General features: G+C 50.1%; 1 protein-coding gene across 1 annotated transcript in view; it reads left to right on the top strand.

Annotated features, from left to right (window-relative positions):
- The window catches only part of GRB10 (growth factor receptor bound protein 10), a 194,245-nt gene that overhangs the window by 164,887 nt on the left and 10,229 nt on the right, over positions 1-19,129 (top strand). Inside the window, exons 12-16 of the mRNA XM_024764363.1 lie at positions 1,144-1,242; positions 13,197-13,274; positions 14,225-14,341; positions 15,196-15,262; positions 15,475-15,562. Of these exons, the coding sequence (XP_024620131.1) occupies positions 1,144-1,242; positions 13,197-13,274; positions 14,225-14,341; positions 15,196-15,262; positions 15,475-15,562 (449 nt within the window). The remainder of the gene's footprint in view (positions 1-1,143; positions 1,243-13,196; positions 13,275-14,224; positions 14,342-15,195; positions 15,263-15,474; positions 15,563-19,129) is intronic.

The raw sequence follows: 19,129 nt of genomic DNA, 5'->3' as shown, positions 1-19,129 counted from the left end.
GTGGTGCTGGGCATTGCACTAGTAGATATTTACTGAATACCCACTGTGCACGAGACCCTCTACTGAGGCTTCTACCTCCGTCGTCTTCCTGGGTCTTCGCAGGTGCTCACAGGGTGGGAACCGACCCGGCCCCATTGCCCACATCGGGTAGCCAGTGAGCAAGCCCGAGTCCCCCAGCCAGGCTGCCTTCTGAGCCTGCGGAGGAGACAGGGCACAAGGAGCCCGTTCCATCCGAAAATGCCGTCTTCTGCTTTACTTGGTGAAGCTTCTTTGGTTACAAGTAATATGAACTGACTTCAAACCAGCTAAAGGCACAGGTGCACGGGAGGCTGGTGGGAAGTGGCCTCGGGAGGGGCTGGAGCCGTCGGGGCCCAGGCGGCCGGTGCTTCCTTCCCCCGGCCCACGTGCCGGGTATCGCGGCCTCTGCTTCGCCCGCAGCGTCAGCGGACTCGGGCTGTCGTGCTGGCCCTGCTCCCCCTCCAGATTCCTGAGGCGGAGTGTTGGGCCGGTGTCCTCCCCAGCACTGCCCCTCGGGCCTGCGGTCAGAGGGTTCCTGTGGACACCCGCCAAGCTTATGCCTGCAGGCTTTCCTCCGTCGCAGCCCGGCCCTGCCTCTGGGTGGGACCACCTGCCTCCGCTGCTTGCCCTGCTCTGGTTCCCTGCTCTGGGGCGACATTGGTCGCACCCCCTGGGCCTTTCCACGGGTCCGTCCTTGGGGCCACTCAGATGCCCCAGAAGCCCTGAGTCCCGGGGGCTTCTCCCCACGGCGGCTCACCCAGCAGGCCCTCCCCACGGCTGTGTCCTCGGTCTTCCTGGGAGGCAAGTGAAGACGCCTCCTTCTGAGACCCCAGAACAGGTCCCCCTACCAGGAATCAGCATTCTCTGCAGGGAGCTAGATGCCCCATCAGCTGCCCCCGCCTTGTGGTTTCTTTCCTGTTTGTCTCCCCCAGGACCTCCCGTGGGAGGACGGCTGACCACTCAGTTAAGTACTAAGTGGCCGCAGCCGCCCGGGGCAGGTCCGTGACCGGCAGGGCATGAGTGATGCTCGGCATGTCCTGCTGTGTGTGGGCTCAGCCCTGCCTGACGGAAGGTGTGTGTCCGATTCCCTGTGATGCTCACGGGGTCTTCCTTCGTCTCCTTTAGCCAAACAGAGTCAGGAACGAGGCCAAGGAGCTGCGGTTGCTGTGTGCCGAGGACGAGCAGAGCCGGACGTGCTGGATGACGGCCTTTAGGCTCCTTAAGGTGGGTCCCCTGCGGTCACCGCGTGCGTCAGCGCACCCCTCTCCATGGACAGTGCCTGTCACCCTCCCACGTTCCGTCACCAGCTCCAGGGATCAGGGGCCCTCACACATTTTTTCAGAGTCTCAGAAGCTCCCCACAGAGCCTTAACGTTAGAGGAACCAGAGCCAGTTCCCAGCCTTGGCGCTGTTGGCATTTGGGGCCAGGCAATGGGCCGTCCTGTGCTTTGCAGGACATTTAGCAGTCCCCTGGTCTCTCCCCGAGATGCCAGTAGCACCCCAAGCAGCTGAGACAACCCCAAATGTCTCCAGATGTTACCAAGTGTACCCTGGGTGTGGGGTGGGGGTTGAGAACCAATAGGAAGAAAAAGGTCGAGACCGGGGCGTCGAGTCGGGGAGTGTGCATGTAGGTCATCAGGAGGTGAATGGTTTTCCTGACGGAGCGTCAGACTCCCGAATTCTCAAAAAGCCAAGGCCATGAGGGAAACATATCGAATCACGTGGCTCACCAGAGAGTCTCAAGGGAATTGGTGTCTCCTGACAATGATTCTAAATGAAAGGTCTTGCCCGGACCCTCACGTGGGATCGCACCCGACAGTGATCTCACAGAAATTGCCAAGATGACGTCACACGCCCTTCAGTACAAGCTCAGTGCACAGCAGGCGCATCTCACTTGGATGTCCCACAAAATGTTCCTTTGCACGCACACACACCACGTGTCTGGAATTCCTTAGGTACATAAAGTCCTCGTGAGTTACAGGTTAGTTGACAAGATGAACTTGGCCAAAGTCAAGGGGCCTGTGGGGGAAGTGTGTTTGCTTAGCTGTGGCCACCACGTGCAGTGGTCTGGGTGTCTCTTTGCAAAAGTCCCCAACCCTCAACGAGGGTCCAGCTGGTCCAAGATTCTCGGCAGAGTCACTTAGATCAAGAGACAGTGGGAGGCTGAGCTCGGAATACTCCTTGGAGATGCCACGGGCTCCCTGGAGAGGCAACCCGTGTTCCTCTCTCCCAGAATCTTCCTTTGTATTTTTTGTCTTGTCACTGGTAAAACAAAAAAAGGTGTACATGGGACTTTCCTGGTGGCGCAGTGGTTAAGAATCCGCCTGCCCATGCAGGGGACATGGGTTTGAGCCCTGGTCCCGGAAGATCCCACGTGCCGTGCAGCAGCTAAGCCCATGCGCCACAACTACTGAGCCTGTGCTCTAGAGCCCGTGAGCCACAGCTGCTGAGCCCACGAGCCACAACTACTGAAGCCCGCGTGCCTAGAGCCTGTGCTCCGCAACAAGAGAAGCCACCCCAGTGAGAAGCACACGCACCGCAACGACACTCGCCACAACTAGAGAAAAGCCCGCACGAATCAGCAAAGACCCAACACAGCCTAATTCATTAATAATTATTTTAAAATGGTGTACATTTAAATGTTACTGCTCTGTAATAGAAGAAGAAATGCCCTGTTGCTGTAAGATACCGTATGTCGTCGGCTGCGCCCTGACAAGCTGGTGTTAAATCCAAGTGCCCCTCCACAGGGGGCTGGTTCCCCGGCTTGAGGGACGTGCACACAGAGGAGCCCCCTGCGGCTGGAAAGGAACAGCTCCTCTCCGGGTCCCGTTGTGGGAAATTTTCCAGGATGTATTGTTAGCAAGTAACAAGCAAAGTGCAGAATGTTGTGTAAAGAGGTCACTGCATTGGTGGGGCGAGAATGGAAATGCGTGTTTAGCTTCACTGGCACATATGCAAACACGATACTGCAGGGGAACACAGAGGCCGCTCACGGGAGCCTGGAGGCTGCGGTGTAGATGGGGCAGACGTGGAGGGAGACCTTCAAGGTTTTATATATTTGAGTGCTTTCTTTTCGTTTTTTCTGTTGCTCTGCAAAAATATTATCTATTTTGGATAAAAACAAAAAGGAGATGAAAAAGGAACTGGTACTAATGCGTCGTGTTCCGTGGGTGACACGTGGCGATGTGGCAGCACCTCTGATGCCGTCTCACAAGGGCGGAGGGCGGGGGCCTCTTTGGCGCCATTGTAATGTGATGAGGTGACCGGGCGCTGGAAGGAAGCGGGCCGAGCTCACAGTGGCAGCGACGCCTGGCTATTATTAGTGCTAACGATGCGTGCCCCGTATATGTTGACACAATGTGATGGACGTTTTGGAGCATCCGCTGTGGGCCAGGCAGCGCCTCACATCTCTGACCTCATTTGCTACTCACGGCAGCTCTGTACATACACGTACGACCAGTACAGGTGACAGTCCTGAAGCCCATGGCGCTGTGCTCCACGTGGCCACTGGCGTGTGGCAGAGTCAGCCCTAGAACCCCGATGTTTTGGCCCCAGAACTCCATCGCTAACCAGCATGCTTGCTGCCCCCGCGAGAGCCTCCGGGAAAGCTGAAGATCCATCCAGTTGCAGCCATGGCCCCGTTGTCCCTGAGTGAGCAGCTGACTGCACATCCCACAGCGCCATCCTATATGAGGGCGGGGCCTGGCTGGCCACGCCCTGGGGCCTCCTGCCTCTACCAAGTGGCCAGCACCAGCACGTGAAATGAGGAACCCTTACAAACATCTAGGTCTCCTCCCGCCCTGCCCCCACAGCCGCCCCTGGCTCCAGCCACCTTGCTCTGGGGGGAAGCGTAGTTAGACCAGCTTCTGTGTGATGGCCCCTGCCTTGCACCCACACGTTGCCTCCAGAACGGCATGTGCTTTGCTCTGGGGACTTAACGCCCTTTGAAGCAGTAGGGAACCTTCTCAAAAGCCTCCTGTTTCCCTGGCTCTGCTGCGTCGCGAGCTTCTTGGATTGTGAGCGCTGGCTCAGTCCGCAGCCTGACTCTTCTCCTCCACGGGGAGACCGGTCTGCAGGCTGCAGGGACCTGGCCGCCTCTCCGCACCTCCCAGTTCTTGCCCTCTACGTGTTCTCGTGCCTGGGCGTCAACCTCAGATCCCCAGAGCTGGGACGGCCTAGCGCTCGGAACAGAAGAGACGCTCAGAAAAGTTGAGTTGAATGAAAGTGGCAACCGACCCAAACTCCCGTATCTGCGTTGGCCTCCCCACTCTTTTTTTTGGCGGTACGCGGGCCTCTCACTGTTGTGGCCTCTCCTGTTGCGGAGCACAGGCTCCGGACGCGCAGGCTCAGCAGCCATGGCTCATGGGCCCAGCCGCTCTGCGGCATGTGGGATCTTCCCGGACCGGGGCACGAACCCACGTCCCCTGCATCGGCAGGTGGACTCTCAACCACTGCACCACCAGGGAAACCCCTCCCCGCTCTTTTGAAACCGTTTTTCCCCCTTGCCTGTCGGATGTCATGGGCAGCGCCGGAGTCAGCCTGAGACGGCGCAGAGGGGGGCTTTGGACTAGGGACCTGCACCATCTCCAGAGGCCGGTTCTTCAGCCTCCGAGGGGGGTCTTGCTGCTACAGACCAAGGAAACGTTGGGTTGCCTCTTTTCGTGGTCTGTAGTGAGTGATGAGAGGTCCCTCCCCAAGCTTTAACCCTCCGACACCCTTGCCCCCTAATAGTGGGTCGGATGTGCCATGTCCCTGTGTGGAGGACGCACATCGGAGACCTCGGGGCCTGAATCTGAAGTGTAAAGCTCTGCCCTCCCACTGTCTCCAACTCTGTCCAGGAAGCAGGTCTGTGGTGGCTGATATTGGGCAATTTGGACGGTATTGAAATCCCAGGGCTTTTTTGAGAGGAAGGCCTTCTTTTGAATTAACCTAGACCTTCCTGTGCCTTGAAGTACCAACACTGGTATACTTCCTTTAAAAAAAAATGATAGCTCGAGCCTCCAGTGGAGAAAACTGGCTAATACCCGCTTTTGTTCCTCTACCTGCTATTCCATTGTTTCCTAAATGATTTCATAAAGACTACAGGGACAGCACAAGGAGTACGAAAACGGTGTTAGTTACCTACCAGCTCCTTCCCACCCCCTCCGCCTTCTAGATGTTTCTTAAACTGCCCCAGAGATTCTTCCCCAAGAGCGAGGTCTTGCTTCATCAATACAGGTTTCTGTAGGGAACTCCCTGGTGGTGCAGTGGTTAGAACTCAGCGCTTTCACTGCCGGGGCCTGGTTCAATTCCTGGTTGAGGAACTAAGATCCTGCAAGCCGCCCAAGCGCAGCCCAAAAAAATAAATAAAAATTTTAAAAAAGTCTAAACCTCTTAAAGAGGCTAAAAAAAAAAAACAGCACACAGGATTCTGAAATGAATTACTTGACATGGAGAAGACAGTTACAGTGGATGTTGGGCATGACAGCAGCCAGGGAGCCTCAGCCCTGGCACACAGGCGTGGTGGAGTCTGGGGCCAAGAGGGGGCGTCCAGCACCCAGAAGCAGCGCAAACAGGGAACGGTTCGCTGGTGGGTGCGGGGGCGTGCTGACCAGCTGTTCAGAGCAGAGGCAAAGCATCCCGGCTCTGGTGATAACACCGTGATGTTTGCTGCCTGCTCGCACCTGCCCGGAGGGAGCTTCACGTCACCCCGTTTAATCATCATGAGAACCTAGGGGAAGGCGGGGCCTTCGCAGTACAGGTGAGGAGAGAGCGCCTGGAGATGGGCCAGCCGAGACTCCATGCCCTCCCTGGGGGCGCTTCTTAGGAAGCCCAGGTAGAACTTGGGAAATGGCTCAGGTGTGTTCCACCCTCCCGTCTGACGGTGCCACCTGCCTTCACGCTCACAGCCAAACTCATGGCCTCTCTGGATCCCAGAGTACAGACCTGCGGTCCCTAAAAGCCAGTCCTCTGACTACTGAGAAGTTGGGGAGACATCTTCTCTAGTGCATAGCAAAACGAAACAAATACGGACAGTGCGGTCAGCTTCCCATGAAGCTAATTGTGCTCATGGTAACAGGTTTATTCTTTAATCTGAGACTGTGTCCTTTTTGCTTAGCTAACCTTAAAATAAACTGTACAGAAGTCTGATGGTCTGACCTACCACTCTATCAACAATATGTTATAAACCATTGTTGATAAAAAAATTTGTTGATATGGTGGTAGATGAGTGGTTAATTTTTGGTGTGTTTGTGTGTTGTCTTATTTGGCAAATTAGTTGCCAAGCCTTAAGACAGTCACAGATTTTTTCCCCCAAATTTGATTGCTTTGTGAAATCTAAAAGAATGAAAGTCCCTGATATAGACCTTCCCTCTCATCCTCTTCCCTGCAAGATGATCTCTCAAGTCTAGTGGTTCCCAGATTTTATTTTTATGTAGCAGAACCCTTTCCCCCTTCAGGCAAAATTTTGGATAATTCCTCAATATGTGAAATAGACAAAAAGACTGAATTACATGGCATCTCAGGTTATTGGTAAATGCCAAAAAAAAATCCAATCTCAGCAGCTCTAACAGCAAAGACGGATCCAGCTCAGACATGGCAGGTGGCGTGGCGCCATCATGACCTCAGCCGGGGAAGGGAAGGCAGAGCCAGGGGGTCTCCCATCCACAGAAGTGACACATGTCACTCCCACTCACAGGCCCAGGTCCAGACTGCTCGCCTGGTCTGCCCCAGCCGCAGGGCCCAGGGAGAGTAAGTCCACCGTTTGACTCAAAAGCAGAGTCAGAAACTCCTGGCAGGCAGGCCAGTTACTAGCACACGGGTGCAGTTTCGATGTTTGTTCAGAAACAGCGGCCGCTCTCAGCATCCCTGAAGCGCACCTCACCCTGAAGCCATTTGGAGACCCGCCTGCCCCATCCCTTTCTGTCTCCCACCCACCCGCTGTGCCGCGTGGTGTGTGAGCAACCCCCGGCCACCCTGTGTGAACTGCAAACACAGACACCTGTCTTTTCTACACAGACAGACAGAAACAAGGGGGAATTGAAGTACGTGGAGAGTAGAAATGAAAGAAAGCACGTAAAACCCAGTCATTTTTAAAATGGGAAAAGTGAAGACATGCATATCCACCTACTATTGTATTTTAAAACAAGATGAAATGGACATTCTTTGCAAAAACAGAAAAACCTTAAAATTGACAAAAACGCAGAAGGAGAAATTGAGCTACATTTTTTTAAAAAATGAGTTTCTCTAAGCTTTGAGGGATATTCAGGCTCAGTGCTGTGTAAACTGTCACAGAACCAGGACTTACACCGTATGCTGAGGTTTTGGTCACATCAGGGCTGTGCTGTCCTTTCGAATCCTGGTCGGATGTGGCATCTTAAGTAGACACTGCAATTTGTTCTTTTTTTTTTAACATCTTTATTGGAGTATAATTGCTTTACAATGGTGAGTTAGTTTCTGCTGTATAACAAAGTGAATCAGCTATACATATACATATGTTTCTGACTTCACTCTGTATGACAGACTCTAGGTCCATCCACCTCACTACAACAACTCGATTTTTTTTCTTTTTATGGCTGAGTAATATTCCATTGTATATATGTGCCACATCTTTTTTATCCATTCATCTGTCGATGGACACTTACGCTGCTTCCATGTCCTGGCTACTGTCAGTAGAGCTGCAGTGAACATTGTGGTACATGACTCTTTGAATTAGGGTATCCTCAGGGTATATGCCCAGTAGTGAGATTGCTGGGTCGTATGATAGTTCTATTTTTAGCTTTTTAAGGAACCTCCATACTGTTCTCCATAGTGGCTGTATCAATTTACATTCCCACCAGCAGTGCAAGAGGGTTCCCTTTTATGCACACCCTCTCCAGCCTTTATTGTTTGTACACTTTTTGATGACGGCCATTCTGACTGATGTGAGGTGATACCTCATTGTAGTTTTGATTTGCATTTCTCTAATGATTAGTGATTGTTCTTCTTTCTCTAATTGCTTTAGGTGTAAGGTTAGGTTGTTTATTTGAGATTTTTCTTGTTTCTTGGGGTAGGATTGTATTGCTATAAACTTCCCTCTTAGAACTGCCTTTGCTGCATGCCATAGGTTTTGGGTCATCATGTTTTCTTTGTCATGTGTTTCTAGGTATTTTTTTGATTTCTTCAGTGATCTCTTTGTTATCAAGTAGTGTATTGTGTAGCCTCCATGTATTTGTATTTTTTATAGATTTTTTCCCTGTAATTGATATCTAGTGTCACAACGTTGTGGTCAGAAAAGATACTTGATACAATTTCAATTTTCTTAAATTTACCAAAGCTTGATTTGTGACCCAAGATACGATCTCTTCCAGAGAATGTTCCATGAGCACTTGAGAAGAAAGTGTATTCTGCTGTTTTTGGATGCAGTGTCCTATAATTATCAGTTAATTCCATCTTGTTTAATGTATCATTTAAAGCTTGTGTTTCCTTATTTATTTTCATTTTGGATGATCTTTCCATTGGTGAAAGTGGGGTGTTAAAGTCCCCTACTATGATTGTGTTACTGTCGATTTCCCCTTTTATGGCTGTTAGTATTTGCCTTATGTATTGAGGTGCTCCTATGTTGGGTGCATAAATATTTACAATTGTTATATCTTCCTCTTGGATTGATCCCTTGATCATTATGTAGTGTCCTTCTTTGTCTCTTGTAATAGTCTTTATTTTAAAGTCTATTTTGTCTGATATGGGAATTGCTACTCCAGCTTTCTTTTGATTTCCATTTGCATGGCATATCTTTTTCCATCCCCTCACTTTCGGTCTGTATGTGTCCCTAGGTCTGAAGTGGGTCTCTTGTAGACAGCATATATAGGGGTCTTGTTTCTGTATCCATTCAGCCAGTCTCTGTCTTTTGGTTGGAGCATTTAATCCATTTACATTTAAGGTAATTATCGATACATATGTTCCTATTCCCATTTTCTTAATTGTTTTGGGTTAGTTAGTATAGTTGTTTTCCTTCTCTTGTGTTTCCTGCTTTTAGCATTTACTGTAGAGCTGGTTTGGTGGTGCTGAATTCTCTTAGCTTTTGCTTGTCTGTAAAGCTTTTGATTTCTCTGTCAAATCTGAGTGAGATCCTTTCTGGGTAGAGTAATCCTGGTTGTAGGTTTTTCTCCTTCATCACTTTAAATATGTCCTGCCACTCCCTTCTGGCTTGCAGAGTTTCTGCTGAAAGGTCTGCTGTTAACCTTATGGGGATTCCCTTGTATGTTATTTGTTGTTTTTCCTTTGCTGCTTTTAATATTTTTTCTCTGTATTTAATTTTTGGTAGGTTGATTAATATGTTCTTGGTGTGTTTATCCTTGGATTTATCTTGTGTGGGACTCTCTGCACTTCCTGGACTTGATTAACTGTCCTTTCCCATATTTCCTCTTTTTTTTTTTTTTTTTTTTGCGGTACTTGGGGCTCTCACTGTTGTGGTCTCTTCCGTTGCGGAGCACAGACTCCAGACGCGCAGGCTCAGCGGCCATGGTTCACGGGCCCAGCCGCTCCGCAGCATGTGGGATCTTCCCAGATCGGGCCAGGAACCCATGTCCCCTGCATCAGCAGGCGGACTCTCAGCCATTGCTCCACCAGGGAAGTCCCCGCGCCACCAGGGAAGCCCCCTTTCCCATATTAGGGAAGTTTTCAACTATAATCTCTTCAAATATTTTCTCAGTCCCCTTTTTTTTCTCTTCTACTTCTGGGATGCCTATAATTCAAATGTTGGTGCGTTTAATGTTGTCCCAGAAGTCTCTGAGACTGTCCTCAATTCTTTTCATTCTTTTTTCTTTATTCTGCTCTGCAGTAGTTATTTCCACTATTTTATCTTCCAGGTCATTTATCCGTCCTTCTGCCTCAGTAATTCTGCTATTGATTCTTTCTAGAGAATTTTAAATTTCATTTATTGTGTTGTTCATCATTGTTTGTTTGCTCTTTAGCTCTTCTAGGTGCTTGTTGAACGTTTCTTGTGTTTTCTCCATTCTATTTCCAAGATTTTGGATCATCTTTTCTGTCATTACTCTGAATTCTTTTTCAGGTAGACTGCCTATTTCCTCTTCATTTGTTTCATCTGGTGGGTTTTTACCTTGCTCCTTCATCTGCTGTGCGTTTCTCTGTCTTCTCATTTTGCTTAACTTACTGTGTTTGGGGTCTCCTTTTCGCAGGCTGCAGGTTCATAGTTCTTGTTGTTTTTAGTGTGTGCCCCCAGTGGGTGAGATTGATTCAGTGGGTTGTGTAGGCTTCCTGGTGGAAGGGACCAGTGCCTATGTTCTGGTGGATGAGGCTGGATCTTGTCTTTCTGGTGGGCAGGTCCACGTCTGGTGGTGTGTTTTGGGGTGTCTGTGGACTTATTATGATTTTAGGCAGCCTCTCTGCTAATGGGTGGGGTTGTGTTCCTGTCTTGCTAGTTGTTTGGCATAGGTTGTCCAGCACTGTAGCTTGCTGGTTGTTGAGTGGATCTGGGTCGTAGCCCTGAGATGGAGATCTCTGGGAGAGCTTTCACTGTTTGATATTACGTGGAGCCAGGAGGTCTCTGGTGGACCAATATCCTGAGCTCAGCTCTCCCACCTCAGAGGCTGAGGCCTGATACCCGACCAGAGCACCAAGACCCTGTCAGCCACACATCTCAGAAGAAAAGGGAGAAGTAGGCTGAGGCCTGATACCCGACCAGAGCACCAAGACCCTGTCAGCCACACAGCTCAGAAGAAAAGGGAGAAGAAAATAAATAAATAAATAAATAAAATAAAATAGTTATTAAAATAAAAAATAATTATTAAAAACAAAAAAAAATTTTAAGTAATTAAAAAAAGAAAGGAAGAAAGAAGAGAGCAACCAAACCAAAAAACAAATCCACCAATGATAACAAGCACTAAAAACTATACTATGAAAAATAAAAAAACGAGAGAACCCTAGGATAAATGGTAAAGGCAAAGCTGTATAGACAAAATCACACAAAGAAGCATACACATACACACTCATAAAAAGAGAAAAAGGAAAAAATATATATATATATCGTTGCTCCCAAAGTCCACCATCTCAATTTTGGGATAATTCATTGTCTATTCGAGTATTCCACAGATGATGCAGGATACATCAAATTGATTGTGCAGATTTAATCTGCTGCTCCTGAGGCTGCAGGGGGAGATTTCCCTTTCTCTTCTTTGTTCACACAGCTCCTGGGGTTCAGCTTTGGATTTGGTCCCGCCTCTGCCTGTAGGTCGCCTGAGGGCATCTGTTCTTTGCTCAAACAGGACCGGTTTAAAGTAGCAGCTGATTAGAGAGCTCTGGCTCACTCAGGCGCCGGGTGTGGGAGAGAGTGTATGGAATACAGGGCGAGCCTGCGGCGGCAGAGGCCGGCGTGACTTGCCACAGCCTGAGGCACAATGTGTGTTCTCCTGGGGAAGTTGTCCCCGATCACGGGACCCTGGCAGTGGCGGGCTGCACAGGCTCCCGGGAGGGGAGGTGTGGAGAGTGACCTGTGCTCGCACACAGGCTTCTTCGTGGCTGCAGCAGCAGCCTTAGCGTTTAATGCCCATCTCCGTTGTCATGCTGATAGCTGTGGCTCGCGCCCGTCTCTGGAGCTCGTTTAGGCGGTGCTCTGAATCCCCTCTCCTCGCGCACCCTGAAAAAGTGGTCTCTTGACTCTTCGGCAGTTCCAGACTTTTTCCCAGACTCCCTCCCGGCTTTTTTTTTTCTTTTGCCCTCCCCAGGTACATGGGGACTTCCTTGCCTTTTGGGAAGTCTGAGGTCTTCTGCCAGTGTTCAGTATGTGTTCTGTAGGAGTTGTTCCACGTGTAGATGTATTTCTGATGTATATGTGGGGAGGAAGGCGATCTCCCCATCTCACTCCTCCACCATCTTGAAGGTCTCCCCTGCAGTTTGTTGTTCCCTGAGTCTATATTCTTCTCTCTGGGACCAGAATTCCACTCAGCAGCTGTTTGAGTATGGGCCTGTTGGCAACAAAAATCTCTCCATTTTTGTTTGGTATATTTTTATCTTATTTTCATTATTGAAGGAACTTTTCACTGATGGTCGAATCCTTGGTTAGAGGTTATTTTCTCCTGCATTTCACCCATCCTATTGTCTTCTAACTCCCATCATTCAAGTTAAAAAGTCAGCTGTACCTCCTCTCATAACTTCTTTGAAAGTAAAGTGTGTCTTCCTACGGTTGCTTTCAACGTTTTCTCTTTGTCTCTGTTTTCCATGATGTTCCTGGGTGGTTTTGTTTATTTGTTTGTTCGTTTTTGTTTCGTTTTTATCCCACTCCTAGATTCTGTAGCTTGGTGGGGTTTTTTTTAGTTTTGGAAAATTCTTGGCCCTTATCTCAAACATTTCTTCTAAGCCGTTCTCTCTCTTCCCCTCTCATGGGAGTGCAGTTGTACCTGTGTTAGACCTTTTCATCGTGTTCCAAATATGTTAACTTTAGAAACGACTACTGCAGGGCCTCAAGCTGGAAATGAGCTTACATCCATAAAGGACAGTGAAGAGGAAGATGCAGCCCACTTGATACCTGAGTTTCCTCTTCCTGACCTTGTTTCTCTTCTGTGTGGTTTGAGTGGGTAATTGGGGAGCGTAGGTTGGGATGTTGGGTGTGTACGAGACTTTGCAGGGCCCGTAGTGCTTATTTCCTGGGGAAATAAAGCATGAGCCACTGAGCAGCTTGGGCAGGGAGCCTGGTGGTCAGGAAGAGCGCTGGTTTGGGAACAGGCTTGTACATTCAGATCCTGAATCGCTACTTTACCATGACCTTGAGCGACTTGCTTCACTTCTTTGTGTTCTGTTATTTGTAAAATGGGGATAAAGTACATATTTCGTAAAATGGAGAAGATTAAATAAAAGAGCAGCATAAAGCACTTAGAAGAGAGCTTTGCCTGTAGCAACATTCAGTAAGGCTGTTGTTCTTCTCTCATCGTTATTACATTGTTACTGCCCTGCTTACTCCCTGCCCACCCAGGACCCCAAGACAGTCGGCGGTAACTGTCTATGGAGTGTTGGTGGTGGCAGGCCCCAGAGACAGTGCTCTGTCGGGTGTTTGTTCTTGAGTTCACCAGGCTGTTGGCAGGGATTGCTCATCGTTCTGTATGACTGTTGCCCCCCACGGCCGTGGGTTTGCCACATCTGGGGCTTTGGGGGCTCCCGAGCCTCCCCCCCACCCCCAGTGGCTGACTCTGGCCTTCCTTTCCCCTTCAGTATGGAATGCTCCTTTACCAGAACTACAGAATCCCTCAGCAGAGGAAGGCCATGCTGTCCCCCTTCTCAACTCCAGTGGTAAGTAAAGCTGCCGGCCCCCCAAACCAAGTTCCTCCTCAGCTGCTGCGTCCGCGTGTGCTGTGGACACCTCGTTCCCGACGGGGCTGACCAGAGAAGCTGCAGAACGAGCTTGTGCGTTTCAGAGAAGCCAGCCTATCTCACCGCCTTGCGTTTCCCGGAAGGTGGACCTGGTCGTCCCAGCAGTGTGCCTGCCGGGAGCAGATTCCCTGTCCCCATGTCTCCCCGCAGGGTTGCCTCAGTAGGTGGCTCCATTTAAGGGCTCTCTGTTCACGTGCTCAGAAATGTCGACAGCAGCTCTCAGCTCCACTGAGGAGCCGCCTTCCCACCTTCGCTTTTGTCCATTTCAGCTGTGGGACCCGCGGTGCTGTTGACCATGACGCTTAGGTCTTTCTCTGTGAGAATTGAGACTGTAGTGAGTCATCTTGCGTTCTCAGGATGGACTTTAGTTCCCGGAGGTGCAGAAATGCTTCATCCTCTCAAACTATGATCTTAACAGTCCCTCGATGTCTATTCCTAGATGTCAAACTATCCCGTAGAACGAGTCCCTGTGTTTCCCTGAACTAACTTACCCGACTTGGCTGATGGTGAGGGCTGGCTTGCACTTGACGTTGCCATGTCTTTGATGAGTTGTAGTGCATGTTCGGGACCCCGTGAAACACCACACAGTCCCAATCCTGTGGGTACCGGCAGCCTCACCAGTGGCCTTCGAATACCTCGAGAGGACTGGAACGTTTCTTTGTTCTTCTTGAGAAAAACCCAAGCCATTTTTAGTCCAGGGGCGCTTGCGGCACTGAACGTTCCATCTGATCCTCAGAGAGCTGGGATGGTGGAGGGACTTGCCCGTCCTCTCCTGCCCCTCCCCAGGCACAGCTGCTCTGTGCCAAGGTTCCCACCTGCTCCCTGGCGGTTTCCCTGCATCTTAAGGACTCACGGCCTCTCGTTTCCAGCGCAGTGTCTCTGAGAACTCCCTTGTGGCCATGGATTTTTCTGGGCAAACGGGAAGAGTGATCGAGAACCCAGCTGAGGCCCAGAGTGCAGCCCTGGAAGAAGGCCACGCCTGGAGGGTAAGGCCATGGCCCTGTCCCGCCGGGACGGGCTCCCTTGCGGTGGCCACTCCACGCCTGATCTGCCCCCAGAAGAGGGGCTGTGTGCTGGCGTCAGGGGGTGAGAGGCTGGGAGGGTGGGTGGCTGTGAGTTCTCAGCTGCAGGAAGCCTTGGCCCTCCTGGGCTCCTCCATGCACCCTGCCACCCCACCACCCTCGTCCCTGGGCTCCCGTGGGGGGAGGGGCAAGGAGCAGAGCCCTGGGTTCCCCCGGCTCGCAGCCCCGTTCCTGCTGGAGTCTTCCGGGCGGGCAGAGCGTGAGGCCAGGCATTCCGAGCGTGGCTCGACCTCTAACTAGCGTCACAGCCTTGGACAGTCTTTTTACTCTGAGGCCCAAGTTCCTCATCTCCAGATGGATGAATATCTCCCAACTTCCAAGCTTTCCTGAGCTTTAAAGACAGTGTACAAAACACAAGCCCACAGCTCTGGCTCTGTACGCCTCCCCCTCCTTCGGCCTCAGAGTGCGCAGAAAAGGAGAATGCACCCAGACCTGCCTGAGTTCCCTGGAAAATCTCGTGCTTTTCTCCTAAGATGTATTGGGAATTTCACTCCATGTCTTGTGTGTGACAAACACGTCTCTGCTTCCATGCTGGAATCCTTAGAAATATACTAGGATGGGGATGCTTCTGGTTTTGTTTTGAACAACTGCCGCCTGTAAGCTGTCTGTCCTCATGGTCATGTGGGACTGAGGTGTCTGTCATTCCATGGTCGAGGGCCCTGTCACCCGGCCAGCTCCCCGCCCCAGCTGTGTCCCAGGTGGCGTGCTGCTTGTGTCACTCTGCTGTCCTAGCGCTAACGCGGGGATCTCTTTTGCAGAAGCGAAGCACGCGGATGAATATCCTTGGGAGCCAGAGCCCCCTCCACCCTTCCACCCTAAGTACAGGTAAACGCTGGCATCTTGGCCTGATATTTTTGTACATAAATAAAATAAAAGAGCTCCCAACCCTCCCCGAGCTTCACAACGTTGTCCAGGCCCAGAGCGCAGCACGAAAGCTGCGGCCGCGGAAATCCGGGCCCCGTGTGGACCTGAGTGAGCTCTCAGGGCAGCCGCTGTGCGTGGGCCCCAGGCTACCCACCTTTCTCTGTTTCCTGCAGTGATTCACAGGACACAGCACTGGTTTCACGGCAGGATCTCCAGGGAGGAGTCACACCGGATCATTAAGCAGCAGGGGCTCGTGGATGGGTAAGGGACACGACGGACAGCGTGGGCGTCTGCTGAGGGTCTGCTGGGCTCAGCTCCTCAGAGCATCCCGCCATGGGGTGCGGGGCTGGGCAACAGTTGCAGCCTCGTTCTAAAGAGGAGCAGTGTGCTCAGGGAAACGGGGATGCTGCAGGGTTTGCACGGCCAAGAAGTGGAGAGAGGGATTGCAGTCCATTTCTGTCCAGACGCTAAAATCATTCTCTACCTCCTTAATGAAATTCGAACAGATGAGGAACACGTGTTGCTTCTTTTTGATCAGTAAGGCAGTGGGCCAGTGGAAAACCGTATCTTCTTGCCTACACCTTTTGCTTTATGCCTTATATCATTGGCCTTTGCCCCAGCCACCCCAGATCTTAAGTGACGCAAAGCAGCAAAGCCGTATCATTTCTCACAGTTAGGGCTGCTTGGGTGGCTCTTGCCACCGGGGCCAGCAGAACTCACGTGCCTAGTGGCCAGTGCTGGCCGTGGCTGGGTGCCGAGGTGCCTGGGCACAGGTCTCTGGCAGGTTAGCCTGGGTCCATCATGGCCATCACAGGGATCCCAAGGGTAAGAGGTCAACCCCAGTGCACAAGCACTTTTCAAGGTGACACCCCCGTGGTCAAGGCAAACCCGGCAGCCAGGCTCAGCATCAGTATGAATGAGAGGAAGCTGCCCCGGGTGTGGCTGCAGACATGTGAGTGACCGTGACCGCGGCATGGTCCCTCCCGAGCTCAGCCTGAGTCATGCCTCCACCCCCACCCCCCACCCCCACATAAAGAGACCCAGACGAGTTAGTTGGATGCCCTGGTTCATCCTTGTCATGGCCGCCTCTCACTGGGTCTACTCAAAAGACAGGCTCTCGGGAGCTGCTCAACTCACAGCAGTCCTTTTGTTCTTCAAATCCTTCATCTTTAAAAAGTTTTATCATGGAACTCGAAAACTTCACATGAGGGAGGAGAGGGTGAGGAACCCTGTCTACCTCTTGCCCGGCTTCAGAATTTGCTCACCTGAGCTGGTCTCTTCCCCTTCCTACATTTTTATTATTTTTTTCTCCTCTTCTCCTTTTTGCCTTCCTCTCCTTCCTTCTAACTTTTCCCACTTTTCTTCCTCTACTTTTTCCTTCTTCTTCTGAGCTGTTTTAAAGGAAACCCCCGACGTTCGGAATTTTTACCGGTAACTGTATCTCAGTGAGTGTCTGAAAAATAAGGACCCTTTTCTTCTGAGACAACCGCACTACCGTCGTTGCATCTAAAATAAACAAGAATTTCTTAGTGTCCTCAGAAGTCCCATCACGCTCACACACACGAAAGTCCTTTAAACGTAGTTGGTCTAAAGCAGGATCGACCCGTGGTGTCTGGTTGAAGTGTCTCTGTCTCCCTTAATATAATAGTAGTCTCCCCACCACTCCATTTTCTTTCCTTTTTTTTTTTTTTTAATATACCTTTCCTTTGTTGAAGAAGTAGGTCATTTACTAATTGTGTACCTGTGGTTTCTTTGACTGTGTTCCCCTGTCTCCCTCGTTTCCTGTAAAGTGTGGGCAGAGGCTTGGTTAGACTCTGAGCCTTCTTCCGAGAAGGCTTCTGCGGAGCTTCGGGGCTGCATGTCTGTACTGCCCACTTCCTCATCCCGGGCTGGGCGGGGGTCTGGCGTTGTCAGCCGGGCCCCCAGTCCAGCTCCCAGCCCCCTACACCGAAGGGTCTGAGCCACCGAACCCGCCCAGGTTTATTGTTTCATTAGAGGTCACAGAGTCATTGTCTTCTAATTCTATTATTCCTTCGCTAAAACCCTTTTCCTTGTCACGTATTTGTTTTTCTGGGAAAGGTAAGCTAAGTGCTTGGTTTTTCTCTTTGTCAGTTTTCAGGATCACGGTTTGGTGTTCTGCCGTCTTCCGGTGCTTACAAATGAGGTGTTCCGTTTTGGTTTTTAACTCTCATGGTGAACTTAGATACTATGTGTTTGATTTGTTTCAATCCAAGCTTAAAATTCTTCATGTTTCCTAGGCCCTCTTTTTGTCCCATGGGGCAGGCCTCTTTCAAGTTGGTTCCTGAGTTCTTTTGACCCAACACTAATAGCGTTTGCTTTCTGGTGTGACACATTCTCTTAAGGGCCCTAATTCTTTGTCGTGGAAAATGGCGTCTGGAAACCAAATCGGTAGGTCTTTTCCGTGGACAGAACTAGGACATAGGCTTTTTAAACTGAAAAATAGATTACAGGTTCACATTGATATTGCCAGTTCAAATGGAAAATTACAGGGTGTGTACGCCTTTGATTTTATGGTCTCTCTCTTCTCTTCCTCTGAAAAATCTTACTAATGACAGTCGCTTACTTATTTGTTTTACCTCACTCTGTACTTGTCTGCTGTACCCCATATCACATCATGAAAATATTGATAATATTACTTCAGTACTACTGAATTCACACTTCTTTGCAGCCCTTTTAATCCTTAAGGAATAGTCCAGGCAGGTCATGTTAAAGTACCAACCTTAAGGTAATTCTTCTCCGTGGTTCCACCACCAAACTGCCACGTCTTCAGGTTCATTCCTCTGTTTGTTTCTGATTTTTGTTAAGTGGGTCTGATTTATTTCCTCTTCAGTTTAATGCTGCTTTTTTTTTTTTTTTTAATGCTGCTTTTAAAACTATGTAAAACATTGCCTTGGTTCCAAAGTCAAAAGTTATAAAACCAGGTACTTTGCCCCCAACTCCACAATGGGTAAACATTTTCATCAGTGTTCGTTTGTTTATCCTTCTGTTGTTTCCTTTTAAAAGTATAAAAGTGTTTGTTTCCGTAGTCTGCCTCATCTTAACAAGGGCGTGTACGGGCCACGGAGGTCCGACCCTGAGCTTAGCTGCGGCCTGAGGACGCTGGGGTGGGATGGCCAGGAGGGGTTGCCCCCTTCCTTGTCCCCTGCTGGGTTCTCTTTCACACGATAGAGCTTCACTGTTTCCAGGCTTCTGTTATGACACACTGTGCCCCATCTTCATGTTTTTGCAAGTGTCTCTTTGCCGGTGAGTTCGAAGAAGTGGGAGTGTTGAACGGAGGCTGGGTCTCTAGCATGTGATTAAGGGCCAGTTTCATTTCCAGTCCTTTTTGTGCTGCTGAACTGTCAGTACATACTTGCCCAGTTTTCTACATCCATTTTTTTTGTATATACTGCTTTTTAAATTAATTTTATTTATTTTAAATTTTGGCTGCTTTGGGTCTTTGTTGCTGCACGCAGGCTTTCTCTAGCTGCAGCGAGCGGGGGCTACTCTTCATTGCGGTGTAGTTGTGGCTCGCGGGCTCTAGCACGCAGGCTCAGTAGTCGTGGCACACAGGCTTAGTCGCTCCGCGGCATGTGGGATCTTCCCGGACCAGGGATCGAACCCGTGTCCCCTGCATTGGCAGGCGGATTCCTAACCACTGCTCCACCAGGGAAGCCCCTACATCCATTTTTTACAAACATTTTTTTCCCAGGTTGTCGTTTGTCTTTTTGACTTAGCTGATGGGGGTTTGGGTTTTGGTTATACAATTTTTCTAAATATGGTCAAGTTTATCTTTTCTGTCCTTTAGCCTGTATCTTTCTGGATTTT

Source organism: Neophocaena asiaeorientalis, unplaced genomic scaffold (assembly GCF_003031525.2).
Source record: "Neophocaena asiaeorientalis asiaeorientalis breed wild unplaced genomic scaffold, Neophocaena_asiaeorientalis_V1.1 scaffold191, whole genome shotgun sequence".
In the NCBI taxonomy this organism is placed as follows: Eukaryota; Metazoa; Chordata; class Mammalia; order Artiodactyla; family Phocoenidae; genus Neophocaena; species Neophocaena asiaeorientalis.
The sequence above is the reverse complement of the archived record's forward strand: the minus strand, read 5'-3'. Positions and strand labels throughout refer to the sequence as shown.